The sequence below is a fragment of the Passer montanus genome, unplaced genomic scaffold (genome assembly GCF_014805655.1).
Source record: "Passer montanus isolate IOZ18808 unplaced genomic scaffold, ASM1480565v1 scaffold55, whole genome shotgun sequence".
NCBI lineage: Eukaryota > Metazoa > Chordata > Aves > Passeriformes > Passeridae > Passer > Passer montanus.
Genome location: NW_024370485.1, coordinates 3,291,425 through 3,305,688, shown reverse-complemented (window position 1 = coordinate 3,305,688; position 14,264 = coordinate 3,291,425). Strand labels below are relative to the sequence as shown.

At 44.8% G+C, this 14,264-nt stretch overlaps 1 protein-coding gene across 2 annotated transcripts in view; it reads right to left on the bottom strand.

The window, feature by feature from the left end:
• Window positions 1-1,212: 1,212 nt before the first annotated feature.
• LOC120509988 overlaps window positions 1,213-14,264 on the bottom strand; it is a 76,450-nt gene continuing 63,398 nt past the window's right edge. The window contains exon 4 of one of the 2 annotated variants that reach the window (XM_039725321.1): window positions 1,213-1,576. In XM_039725321.1, coding sequence (XP_039581255.1) covers window positions 1,525-1,576 — 52 coding nt within the window. In that variant the 3' untranslated portion in view covers window positions 1,213-1,524. The remainder of the gene's footprint in view (window positions 1,577-14,264) is intronic. The other variant, XM_039725314.1, reaches the window with a different exon arrangement.

The window sequence follows — 14,264 nt, the reverse complement described above, 5'->3', positions numbered from 1 at the left end:
CCAGGTCTGTTATGCTCATTGCTGGTGATCACATTTATTGCAGCAGGATGTCAGGAAGAGTCCAGATCCTTGCCTCGCTATCTGGAAAGAAAGTAATCCCTGCTTCAGTGCATTTCAGCCAAATACACTGACAAATAGCAGAGGTGAGGACTGTAATATGTTAGTGAGAGAAAAACGGATTGCAGCGCTTCTCTGCAGAAGGAAAATTGGTTTCTGTTTAAGCATAAGTTAAATATCAGAGAAATGATGATCTTACAAATGAAACATAACACCCCCAGGGGCTTATCCCTGTATCAGCCACTAATTTACTGTATGACCTTCAGTAGTTCATTTAAGCTCTCTCTGCCTCCATCAGTTTTTTGTCAAACAAGCCCAGTGACAAATTCCTTTCTTGCAGAGGTCTTGTGAGGACTATGCATCTCCACGAGATCCTCACGGGACATATCAAAGGCAAAGTGTTTTCTCAACAAGATCTGATTTCATCTCCTCACTGATGTAATGTGGCACATTAGCTCGTTGTGCTAAGCCTGGAGCCTCCCACTCAGAGCCCATCCCACCTGCCTCGCATGAAGGCGTGTTGCCCTTCCGCAGCCACTTCTCAGCACACTTCCTTCCTCTCCCCCTGCTTCCTTGGGGATCTTTTTAGCCTCTAACACCTCCGCCCTTGCCGTAGCACGCCGGTCTTCACAGAAGAGCCCTTGCCTTGGCACAGATAGGCAGAGCCAATCACTTCCCTTTAAAGAGAGATGTTGCCTCAGCAACCAAAGTTTTGAAGTTGGGCAAAGTTCTGAAGAAAAATCCCAACCAATTGTGATGGGAAATGACACTCGGGAACAAATGTACCACGTTGCCATGGCAGCCGGAATACTTGCACAGAACTTGGTGTTTTGAAAATATAAAAAGACTGCGCTTCAAATGAGTCCAACTCACTTAATGCCTTTGTCAGGTAGCTGCACAATGCCAAGGGTCTGGCATGTGTGTTTTATACCTGGCATGTCAATGACTTCATCATTTCTGAAATGAAAGTAACTTCTGCTCTCAGTCTGACAGATGAGTATTTGAGAACACATGTTCTTCCAGGCTGCCTAGTCTGGTATTGATCTGTTAGGGTTATTTCTGTCATTTGAACTCCATCGGTTCTTGGTTGTCTTGGTTTCCACATCTGTGTTTCATCTGTTATTTCATTTGGTGCACTTCTATGTCTCAGTGTCTGGGCTAAAAACAGCAGGTGATTTGTTCAAAGGCATGGGTCCTCTTGCTAGAACCAGTCGTTCTTTTGAGCCATGGGGTGCATGAATGGCTTTCAGGGAACACAGACTTTTTCATTCAGCTCTGTGAGCTGAACCAAACATGATTTTTCTCCATCAGCTAGATGCCTTCTCCTAATTACAGTACAGAAGAGGAATAATCATCCTGAAGGTATTCCTGTGCCTGTTAGACAGACTCACTTTGCAAACCCAAATGTGAACTGAATTCTTCTGACTCTGTAAGAACATCCAGATATGGAGTTCATCACCATTTGCCCTAAAAAGGCTTGATTCTCGTTTGGCAGCTTCTTGGTAGGGCTTCCTGTGACCTGGGAAGAGCAGAAGGAGGATAAGAAATTGAATTTTGGTGATCTGCTGCTGTTATTCTTCACTGGCACAGGCAGCCAGCCCTCTGGTAAAAGCAGGGTGGGTAGGAAAAGGAGTATGAGATTCAGCAGGGAAACAGGCCCTGGTCCAGTGCTGGGAAGACTGAATCCCAGACGGTTCATAGAAGGAGGCAGATTCTCAGTATTTAGCTGAGAAATAACCTGGGGCTCTGACACCACATTTCATTCCTTGCTGATGGAAAGCTAAGCGTGGGAACAGCTCTCTCAGCTGGCCAGAGCAAGCATGACTTTGGCAAAGTCAACTCTCCTGTGCTGGCAGAGAAGCACCTCAGCTGAGGATCCACCCTGCTGCGGGTGCAACGAGGCCACAGACGGGTCCCCAGGTGCCAGCTTGGGCTGGGTGCATGCACGGAGCATGGTGACACAAGGACTTCCCACCTGGGCTGGGCCACAACTCAGAGATCACATTCCACCATCATCTGGGACTTTTCTTTGCCCCTTGTCCACTGGAGTGTGTTTCTAACTGCCCAAGCCTCCCTTGCATGACATCATCTGGGCTTCTGCTTCATCGTCCTTAGCATCCTCCCCATTGCCCTGGGTGGTCCAGTGCTGGCTGCTCTGACTTGTAGGCTGTGTGGGAGTGACCTAGTTTGGAGAAATTGTGGGAGAAGCATCAGGAAGCCCACAAGGAAGTGGGAATTTCTGAGCTCCTTGGCAAGGGCTCAAGTCACATATCCATCCCCTGCAGCTCCTGGGCACTCTTCCCTGGGTCATCTACTCCCCTGGTCCATGTGTGCATCTCAGCCCAAATGCTCCTCTCCAAGGAGACAGTTTATCTCAAGTGCTTTGGAGAGAGGAGCCACTGTTCCTAATTACTCGCCAGTACAGAGATTTCTAGTCTCTCATTTTCCCTTGACAGTTTTATTATGGAAATATTTTTTACTCTGGGCTCTCTCCTTTGTGTTTTTTGTGTGGCTTTTACAATAGGGGCTCTTCAGTGCTTGCTCTCAAGCAGCTCCAGTGAGAGATTGGCTTCAGACAAAACACACAGCTGCCTCTGGGGAGGCAAGCAGAGAAATGCTGGCTGTTCCATACAGGCACGCTCTGCTCAGTCCCAGCTCCCCAGCCTCCACTCCCACACCTGCCTGCTCCTCTCTTGGCCTCCACAACTGCAGCAGACTCAAGGAAGAGAGTCAGTCCCCTGCCTGGTGACAGGTTCCTCTTTGCAGCTGTGCTCTGCCCATGATCTTTGGGACTGCAGGGCTATGACCTTCGCCCCCCATGGAACTCCTCTCTGCCCCTCCACTTAATTTACTGCTGTTTACTGTACAGAGCCATGCCAATAGACGGAAAAGTGTGGTATGTTCCCAGCAGATGAAGATGGGATCTGGAAAATAAACAGAAATAATGTGAGATAACTCTTAAATACTCACCTCAAATGGATCCAGGCCTGTTGAGGTCTGAGGCAGTTTTGCTGGAGATTAATGCTACAATTATTTAATAAAGAAATTGTATAAAATCCATAGTCATTAGTACATTTGAGATTGTTCTAGTTTACTAGACGAGTAAGTTCTCAAGCCTACAGCAACCCCATTTAGGAGGTTTATTTTGTACTATGAAGGCTAAATATATTTCTGAACCACACACTTTATAAACTTAGACAGAAACCTCTTCTCAGTCCATGTAAGAAAAAGCATAGAGAAGAATCATTAACCAAAATTAAAGTATTGTCCTGCCCATGATCCTGTCCACCACATTTTGTTATTTTGCATGGAATGGGTCTGTTTCCTTTCAGTGTACAGGGTATAAGGATATCACAGTCGTCATGTGAGATCAGAGCACTGAAACTAGATTTTGTGTACCCCAGCCCAAGGGAGTCAGTCTGCCCCAGCAGTGGAAGCTTTCAGGGAGTGGGATCTGTGTAGGGTGTTCAGATAAGGAGTGAAGGTCTGTTTCATGTTATGTTAGTATTTTTTGCTTGTGTTGTAATTTCTGTTAGAAGGGATGAGTAAAGTTGAATTGGTGGGAACGAAGCAGAACTGGTTTTCTAGAGAAGTCCCAGCGGATCCATGGTGGTTGCTTTGCTAATCCTTTATTGCTCAGAGTTTACTCACTCTGTCCAGAGGGGACCTGATCAGCAGCAGCAGAAGCTGCCTCGCCGGACAGAGCGTGGTGACGTGGATTTTTCCCAGGATGGTGAAGATGGCCACATGCCATTACCTCTGACAGTTCCTCACAGGGCTTGTCAGGAAGATTTCTGCAGTGTGGCTGCGTGGTTGCCTGCAGTTTTGGTGCTTGGGCTTTGATACGTACACAAGTTTTTGTGTGTGTGCACTCATCTGTAAGTTGTAAATTACTGTGCTGCTCAACCAAAAGACACTGTAGTTCCTTCTCAACACCCTTGAGAACTGTTGGCTGGAAACACTACCAGCAAAAATAACCAGGGACACCTGCAATTTCCCACATCCCAAAATAGGAAAATGGTTCCAATTTCTCAATTTCTCCCCATACTTTTTTTTTTTTTAAATAGGGGGCTTGTGACTGAATGAATCCCTGCTTTCTGGTCTCAGCAATTGGCAGAAAGCACTGCTTATAGTGTGTTACAGATGTGCAGATCCAGCCCCAGTGCCAGGGCTGGAACAAGGCCCTGCCACCCCTGGTCTGCTGAACTGTAACTTCAGGAATTTGTTATAAAGTCAGGGAAGGAGGAGGGGGAAGAAGGAGCTGAAGGTCACATAGGATTTTGGTACATGTGTGACAGAGCAGAGAGGGTGGCATCACTGACAGTGCCAGAAAGAAGGAAAAGGGGCAGAAGAGGAAGGAGAGATTAGGTGTTGGTTAGCAGGAGCTTCTCCTGGAAATTTGCTCTCCACCTAAAAGCGGTCTGTCCTCAAACAAGGCATGCTATGACACCCCTGAGGCAGTGGGACTGGGTACATCCCAGCTGCTTGCAACCAGGGCAGGGCTGTTCTTGTGCCCCAGGGCTGCACTCCCTTCTTGTGTGCACCCTGTGCTTGGCTGGGCACTGATCCTTGCTTCACCTGTGGTATTTGCTGACACCCAGTGTGAGAGGCCATGTAAAATGGGTTTTCCAGTAACTTTCCTCAGCAGATCTCCCATCTCTCACGCCAGGAGGTCCAGCATCTCCTCTCAGGACTGGTTTGCACCCAGCCCCAAGCCTGAAGACACTGCTGCTTTGAGGAGACGGTGGCAGCGTATCTCCCACATCCAGAGGAATGAGCAGAAGACAGCAGAAAGAGAAAGAAAGCATGTTGATTAACACCCAGCAGCCCCTGAAATCAGAAAGGAGGTGGGAAGCATTATCTCTGAGCATTGAGGCCATCAGGCTGGAGCTGGAGTACCGCTGAGTGGGGCAGGCAATGACAGGTACCCAGAAATAAATGACTCACTCAGAAGAAGGTCAGCCACACTTGATTTGCCAGAGCCAATTTGTGGTGAGCCTGCAAGCTGTGACATGCAGAAGTGACCACTTTCAGAAGATTCATTTTGAGGCCACCGTGAATCTCACTTGTTGGAAAGCATTGCCCTGAGAGCTTTCAGCCAGCAACATCTCACCCCGAGGAGGGCTGGAGGGGGGCACAGGCAGGGGTCCTTATTGGCAGGCAAGGCTGGTCAACAAATGGAAAATTTTAGTGAAATCAAAAACATTAGGATTTTTGTCACTGTCATATTTTCTGGAAAATTCTTTGCCAGGATTTTTTCTCCTGAGAAGCCTCAGAGGAAAAGAAAAACAATAATTATCTGCTGCTGTGGAATGCAACAGGTGCATCTTTCATTGGTCCATGTGGATTGTTTTTACTTGATGACCAATCATGGTCCAGCTGTGTTGGACTCTCTGTCTGTCATGAGTTTTTATTATTCATTCCTTTCCTTGCCTTGCCTTCTGATGAATTCTTTTCTCTATTCTTTTTAGTATAGCTTTAGTATAGCACTTTTAAGTATAATATAATATCATAATATAATAAATCAGCCTCCTAAGAAATATGGAGTCAGATTCATCTCTTCCCTCGTCCTGGGACCCACGAACACAACGACAGATTTTATTTTTTTTTCAAAACTTCATTGTTTGCTTTCTCACAGAGAAAAGGAAAATGCTAGAATTTCAGAAGAAAAAAACCCACTTTTTCATTTTCAATACTTCATTTTCTACCAAATCCACGAGTGGAAATTGGTGAAGATGGCTTCATGAAGATGGACTGAATGAAGATTCATCTTGGAAGAAATAAAATAGGTAATTTCTAAACACATTAAGGGAAAAGTGAGATGATTTTCCACAAGAGTGTTTTGTCATGCTGTGTTCCATGTCTCTCAGTTTGCACAGAGGGTCATTCCATGAGTACCCACTTAGGACACCCTTTGGTAACAACATCCTCTCAGCAGAATTGTCCTGGGACAGCTCAGATAACAGAACAAAACATTTCTTCTTCTAAAAACAGCTCCCAGGCAGTCTCTGGGCACTCTCAATCTGATTATTTAAGTGGAGTTTGAGTACAAGATGTGATTTGGTCATTACAAACTCCCACCCTTAAATAAATTTACATTGGTGTTTCACAGGAATGTTTACTCCTGCTTCCCCGAGTTCCAGACATTAAACAAATGGGTTTTGCTTAATTAAAAGCACTCTGCAGGGGTGCTCCCTTAGCTGGGAGATGGGAAATGAGGCAAGGAAACAAATGGGGGAAAATGAGATGTATTTCTTCTTCCCTTGGAACTGCAGATCTGTGTCAGGATCTCCCATTCCACAATTTTTTTTATTTTTTTTTAATACATGGGGTTGTTTGGCTTCAGAGTTAAAAAGTCCATAAAGCAAACCAATTCATTTTAAGTTTCCCATATGGATCTCAAAAAGAACAAGATATTCCTTTGTACTGCAGCACAGTTGGGAGTCTTCCGTTATTTCCTTTTTTCTCTCCCCATTTTTTCTTCCCCTGCTCTGGCAGAGTGGGATGTGTTTCTGAAGGGTGTCATACCTCTCTCTCCTAAGCAGGACTTTCTGTTCCATGGCAGAGAACAAGCCCAGTTGAGAGGGGTCAGGACATTTAGGGACAAGGGTAGCGTACATGCTGTACTCATGGAAGAGTGCTCTCCAGAATCCTGGATCCTGGAGGCGTGGGAGCCCTTACAACTCCATCATTTCCAAGGCAGGTTCATATGATTCACACCAGTGGAGCTAAGGTGAATGTAAGGTAAAGGAAGAAGTGGAGGTACCAGCCTGAGATCCAGCTTTGCCTCTTCCAGAAGGCAGTTTTGCACAAGGGAGAGTACAGCATGCAGGGTAAGTCCTAAGTGCTGTTGCCTCAGAAGAACCCTTCTGAAAATCAATAGTTACAGGAATTCCTGAGCCAGGAGATGCTTCTGGGTGCTCTGATTAATAACCACCAAAGAAGCCAGCTACAGCTACCACAACACCTCATCAAGAAATTCCACTGGAGCAATAATGAGCATTTTTGCCAAGATCCAGAGAGCTCTTAGTGCTGTCATTTTAACCACATTTTTATACTTGACAGTTTTCAAAACACTATAAAATTATACAAGAATGAACTGAATGCTGTTCTGCCTATGTTGGATTGTGAGCTGGAGCTGAATTTGGGGTTTCAGTTTAGCCTCTGTGTTGCTAGAGAGATAAATACTCCCAGCACCCTGATGGTGAGCAAAAAAGCCTCCCAATCATAAAGGAAATTGAGAAAACAAATAGCTCTCAACTCTGTTATTATTTATAAGATGAGAATATTTCCTATTCTTATGAAATAATGTGCAAAGTTATTTTCATAGAAAACTTTTGCAGAGCATCTCAATGCTGAATTCTATGACCAAAAAAGGGTTCCTTCGTGTTTCTGAACAGCTTTTCCTAAATCTAGGTAGTATATAGGATTTTTCACTGATCTTGGACACTTATTTGGCTCCAGAACACATGGCAAGTCACAGTGTTCTGGAACACATGGCAAGTCACAGTGTTCTGGAGCCAAATGGTGTTCCCAGAGCCTCTCCTGGTACTGAGCTTACCCCTTCATATGCAAGCAAAGGTTACTGTGGAGCATTCACCTTATGAAAATGTTCCTAGAGTGATGGAAGAGGAAAAAGTTTAAACAGCTGTTGAGAAAAGAGGGTTATGCAGGAGTGAAATATTTCACATAATAAGCAAAACTTAAGAAGTACGCCAAACACCAGGAATAACAAAACAACAGAAAGAAAAGCAGAAATATTTTGAAATACATCAGTGCATCCTCACAGAGATGCCCTTTAATCAACCTAGTGCCATTGGATTTGTTCTGTCCTCACCATTTAAGGAGCTCCTTGCATTTTCTGTGCATCATTGTGACATTGATCCTAGCGTGCAATGAGTAATTGTGTTTTCTTTCAGTGAAAATTTCCAGCCCCCCAGCTTGGTTTCTATAGCCATGTTCTTGTAACCATTCTTGAGAGGGTGCCTGATATTGTTCCACTTATTCATTAATAACATGTGTTGTGGCTTTTTCTGATGTAAACATTAGCCAGTCTTTCATTAGGTTTTTAATAAACTTGTCCACCACCACATACATTAAAATGAAAAATTATCAATGACTCCTTTTGCAAGTCATTAATGATGACACGCAATTTGGCTGATGAATCACGAGTTTGCTGTAGATTTAGGCTGTGTTTGTGTCCATCTCAGAGGAGTCTGTCCCCTTCTCCATGGTAACTGCTCTGCCTCTGACATCACTAGCCAAAATAGAGCATGGAGGTTATAAAATCCTGAGGGCGTGTGGGGTGGGGAAGAGTGGAGACAGACAGAATGAAAATACAGTTCAATAAAGGAAACTTCCTTAACGCTTCAGTCACCGGACAGTGCCCCATGCAGGCAAAAGATATCTGAAATCTGAGAAACTGGGATATCAGGATTCCAGAGCTTGAGATTTGTGTGAGGTTATTGAAACAATAGGGAAAGCAAAACAATCTGTGACTTCTTTTTGGACTGAGTCATGAAGCACTTTATCCATATAATTTTCTTTTTTGGCATCAAAAATCTTCTTCATCACAAGGAGGGTAACAAAGAGCCTGGTGTTGGGAGTCAAAAAACTTCTTTGACAGCTAGGGACAGCCACAAGAGCAGGAATCACAGGATAAGTGTACTAAAACAGATGCCAGTACCACTCAATCTTTATCACAACTTTTACCTGTGGCCTGGTATGCTGCTTGTCTAAAACCCAGACTCCAGAAGCCATGAACTAGATGAAAAAAATTTAAAAAAAAAAGGAAGAGAGGAGAAGAGAAGAGAAGAGAAGAGAAGAGAAGAGAAGAGAAGAGAAGAGAAGAGAAGAGAAGAGAGAAGAGAGCAGACTTTTTAGGTTAAAAGAGACAAATATAACAAAATAGATCAACACATAAATTCAAAACCGGAAGGGAAAAACAACAAACCCAAGATTTCTCAGCCATTAATATTTCATAGCTCAAAGTACAACTGGGAATTTCCTAGGCCCCAGTGTAGTGCTCTGGAGCCATCAGTACTGCAGTTGGGATGCCACTGGAGGACAGGATTGTGCTGTGGGGTGGGGGAGACAGTGGGAGTGGGGAAGGGCAGGAGGTCGAGGCTGATCTCTGTTCATTTGGACAGGGCTGTTGGTCTTGGAATGGGTTAAGTGTTTCCTGGGGAATGGAAACTCAGCTCAAGCCTTGTCAGAGCTCTGACATGACAACACATATAAAATAAACACCAGTGGAGTGTTAAGATAAAGCACACACACACCAGGCCTGTGCAATGTCGGGACCATTTTAGATCACTTCACAAAGCTATTACTCCTTTTTGACTTGTATTTTTAGCCAGTTTTAAATGTCCAGAGGACTGCTTCATTTAGGGGAAAAAAGATAATAATGGAGCCATGTATTTTCTTATTGCAGCCCTGCTTTATTTACACTGAAGGTATATGAAACCCTCTTTCTTTGAACAAAACAGGAATGAAACAGCAAGAAACAGTTTCTTGGTTCACAACTCTGCGGCAGTATTTTGTCCCAAAACCTTTTTCTCTATATTCTGTCATTCCTGTGTTTTCCCTTTCTCATTTTTCTCCCCTCATAAACCAGATGTAGCAGAGGTTTTGTTTATTTTTACTGTAATAAAATGTCTTCTAGGAAATTCAGAAAGCAAGTTGTGCAGTGAGCAGCAGAAAGAATGTAATGTGTGTTCCTGCAAATTTGTACCCAGTGTCCCTGTCTCTGTATCCACTCAAGAGCCCAAACAACACAGTGATCATGTGTCTGATCTCCATTTGCAGTTTGGCTTGATTGCATACTGAACAGGAAAAATAACTGTTAAATTTATGCTGTGGCCTCCCCCTCAGCACATTCCTAGCTTGAATATCTTCACTTGGTCATTGGTTTTCATGCAACTTGTAAGAATTTATGTTTGAGGCTTTCACTGTAGAAACTAGGGAGACTGATGGCCAGACTGAGTTGTCTCGTGTCTTATTTCCTTGGGACAGTGAGATGAAAAACCATAAATAAATCCACTCTCCTTTTTTATTATTATTATTTCAATAAAATAAAGAAAGAAATAAATGAAAAATGAGTGAAGAAGAGAGGAAGGCAGAGAGGGAAGGAGGGAGCAGTATGGTGAACTGGTGAACAAAGCAAAAGTTACATTTTAAGATAATGTGAGAGGGGAAAAGAAGACAAGTAATGAGAAGAAACAGAGATAGAGAATCAAAAGTAATCTACAGATAATTTAGGTAAAGGAATTTTGCACTGGTTATTTTATAAAATGAATTTAAATTGCCTTGCAAATAAGGTGCAATTAAATCATGTTTCTCTATTAAGGACAAACATTAAAGGATATGAAAATTTAGTTATGCCGTCTGCAGAAACAGCTGTCAAATGTCAGCTGTTTCTGTTTATTTTGGTGAATGTGAGTTTGGGCCATCAAATGTATGCACACCATATATATTAAATTGTATTAAGAGGACAGGTGACATGATTTGGTCCTTTGCCATGACAGTTTTAGCCAGGTGCTTACACATACATGTTCCAAAGTGCTTTTGGCTGCAAGGATGGATATTACTCTGTGGTCAAAGACCCAGAGCTGAGGTTTGGGCTGGGGTGCAGCAGGACCCAAGGCAGTGGCAGGAGGCTGTTGGAAGAGAGGGAGAAGGTCCCAGCCTGGGCTCGTAGCTCAGCCCCAGCTCCATGGGCTGCAGGGCCAAGGCACCTCCAATCACCACCCTGGCCCCCCTTGCCCCTTTGAGATGAGGGCCATGATCATGCAGAGTATCTGCTGCCACATGGCTTCAGATGCAGGACAGGAGGTACAGAGTGGCCACCCACCTTCCCAGCCTCCTGCCCTAATCCATGCAGCGAGGAGCATCCCTTCCTGCCTCTGACCCTCACTGTCCTCCCTCTGACATGGTGGCTGGCCCTGGTCAGCAGAGGGACTGTGTCACCCTCTGATGGAAACACTCTGCCCCCTTCATGGTCACGTACCTGTGACAAAGGCTGCCCTGCACTGGCAAGGACACGCAGAGGTGTCACAGTGGCCACTGGTGTGTGCCCACACGGGACAATGGCTTCACTTGCTCCTAAGCTCAGGTGAGAGCCTGGCAGAGAGCAGGAAGGGGAATGCAAGCAACCATCATGGGGTGATTCAGATGTGAGCAAGGCAAGCCCCAAGGACAGACATTAGCTCAGGGGTGATGAAGAAATGTCACCATCCCTTTCCAGATCACTGTGTTTCACAGGTGGGCAAATGCTGCAAATGCCAAGTGTAGAACTCCTGCCTCATCTTCTCCATCTTGCACTTTCACCACGCTGTGATGCATAGCCCGAGCTGGAATCACTCTGTGGGCTCACAGAAAGCTGCACCTAGCAAAGAGTATGCCAGTATTTTTAATTAGTGAAGAGGAATGGCACAGGTGACAAGAATCAGCCTGAGAGCCTAGCCCCTGCAGCTGGGTCCAGCTAAAGGAGCAAAGAGAGTTTATGGGTGGACCTCCAGGACTGAGCAGGCAAGTTGGTTATCCTTTCAAAGTAGAGATGGAGCTCGTTTTTTCTAGACTGATCAGAGAGTGTTGCTGCCCATTTCAGATGAGGGGCAGAGAATATTTTGCTCTTTGGGTTCAACTTTCCTGGTTACTCGTCTGTGTTTCAGATAAAGCATTTTCCAGGATGTTCAATTTTGTGCTGACATGGTGTCATGACTGGTGCACTCATTGGTACAGAGCTTCCTGGAGGCCTGAGCAGCTTCATCAGGTCTCCATGTCCCACGAGAGCTTCCAGAGAGGGAGCTTCCAACTGCTGCCTAAAATGTCAGTCTCTCCGTTGTCCTGGGTTAAGTTGCAGATATGTCAAGTGATGAGTGTGGGTTTTCCCCAGCCATGTGACAATGAATTGCCTGTGTGATTCAGATCGTGCAGATGCTGTGTGATCTGAGCAAGGATGCCGGGGCTGATGCGTAGGTTGGAAGAACATGGAAGAACCTACAAACTGGTGTCTTCCTTATGAGGCAGGGAGGCTGGTGCTGGTTAAAACACAATGTTTGTTTTCTCCAGAAGTGGTTTCTGTGCCATACTGCCTGTGCCCTGAAGTTTGATTAAGGAGACATACAGTGATTCGGGTTTCACAGCGTTCGCGTTTGATTTCAGCACTGTGGGCCAGGCGAGAAAGACGGGGTGGGTCCTGACTGAGTCCTACAGGATTCAAATCTAACAAGGAAATGACAAGGAAGGCAGTGAAATTATCTTAACTGTGAAGTTTAAAGATTCCCTGGTGATTTTTGGCAGCTGTACTCAATCATCCCCTGTAGCAACAGACACATTCTGAGCATGGTGTGGAAACGGCACTGCTGCCTGGCAGTGATGAGCACTCCTTGCTGTGGAGGGCCAAGGGCTGTTTGGTTATGGGGAAGGTGCTTTGGGGGGCAGGGGACATCTGCCTGCTCATAGGCAGGGGGTGTGATACTGTAGGATAGCGTGGCTCCCTGCCATTGGGCCCAAGTTGTAGCTGTTACTGCAGATAATTACAGGTGTTTCAAGTTTGTCAGTGTGCTTTTAACAGAACTGTGTGTCTTAGCACATTTCAAAAGAAGCAAGCAACCCACAATAAGCATGCTAATTAGCAAGTGGCAGTGGTGAGAGACACCAAAGAGATGCTGGAGGAGAAGTGCCACAAATGGTTCACAGGGTTGCGCATTTCGGCTCTGAGCCAGATTCAGACCCTGCAGTCAGACTCCCGCCTTAGTGGTGGGGCATTTCCAGCCTTTGAAGTCACATTTCCTGCTGACACCTCTGTGTGAGCCCACACTGCAATCCCTGATGTGCAGAATGGGATGCAGATGGGATAGCACAAGTCACTGCAGTGACAGAGCAGGGCAGTGACAGCCTGCAAGCCCTGGGGTGGGCAGGCACCAGCTGGGGACACGGCACCCGGGTATGGCTGTGGCTCTGGGTGCTGCTGCTGCCCTCTGTCACCCTTGCTTTGAGCAACAATGCCCTTGGTCAAGCCAGATCAGGCACAGCAGGTCCTGACCTGATTCCTTGGAATGCCAGGACGCTGCTGCAACTGTTCCTGGCTAGAGGAAGTGGCACTGCACTTCAGAAATTAATCATAGAGCCTTCTCTTTTAAGTTCCTATAAACCACTTAAAATCCATCCTCCTTTGCCTTCTTTTTCTGGGCTTTCTCCCAACTGACTTCTCAGGATTTCTATGAAAATTAACTCAGAGCATAATAGAAACGGAATTAAAAAATACATCCCATCTTTTCTCTTGATGGCCAAAGCTTTTCTAAGGTGAGGATATAATGATGGATGAGTGAAGAAGTTAATTTCCATTTTAATTTCAAACTTCAGTGGAGTGGGTCACCCCCTTCATTTTCTGAGTGAGGCGTTGTGCTGAAAGCTGTTACCTCTAGGCTTGGCTGCACTAAAAGTCCATTACATTAACTTAAAATCTCTTCACATTATATTTAAACTCTAGGTGGATTTTCAAAGCTACTGTTAACCCAGCAAAGCCAATCTGTCTTGGGGAGATGCCTCTGTTGCCAAAGATGGAAGAAGCTGTACAAAATTCTGATTAAAATGGTAGAAATCAAGACCATGGCTTGGACTGAGTGAAAGAGAATTCTTCTTAATGTGTCTTTTCACTGGGATGAATACTGGAGAGGTAGAGGGGATTGTTTGGATCAAACTGAAGTAGAAAGTTTTACATATATTTTTTCTCAAAATAAAAAAGCGAAAACCAGAAAGTAAAGGTGTTTCAGGTCATCCTTAGGCCTTTTTGATCAGGCCAAGAGAAAACACTGTCTTCTGAATCTTCTGCAATTTTTTTAACTTTTTTTTTTTAATACAATACTGCAATTCAACTATCAAAACCCACTGTTTTGGAATCCAGAGACTGGAATGCTGCTTGAAAATCTGAAGTCAGTCAGAAAATCTTTGATGTGATTTAGGCTTTTCCAAAACGGAACATCTCATTTTGCACATGTCTAAGTGACATTGCATGGCATTTTCAAAATTCCTCCTTCTCTTCACAACTTTTTTTTTTTTTCCCCCAGCCAAAATTATTTGTTGATTTTGACCCAGTTTTGCAAGTAGCTCCATTTAGTGCTTGTCAAAACATCTTGTGCTGGGGTGAGAGGCCAGGAGGAGACATGGGATGCAGCATGGGCTGTGTGAGAAGGAACAGAGGG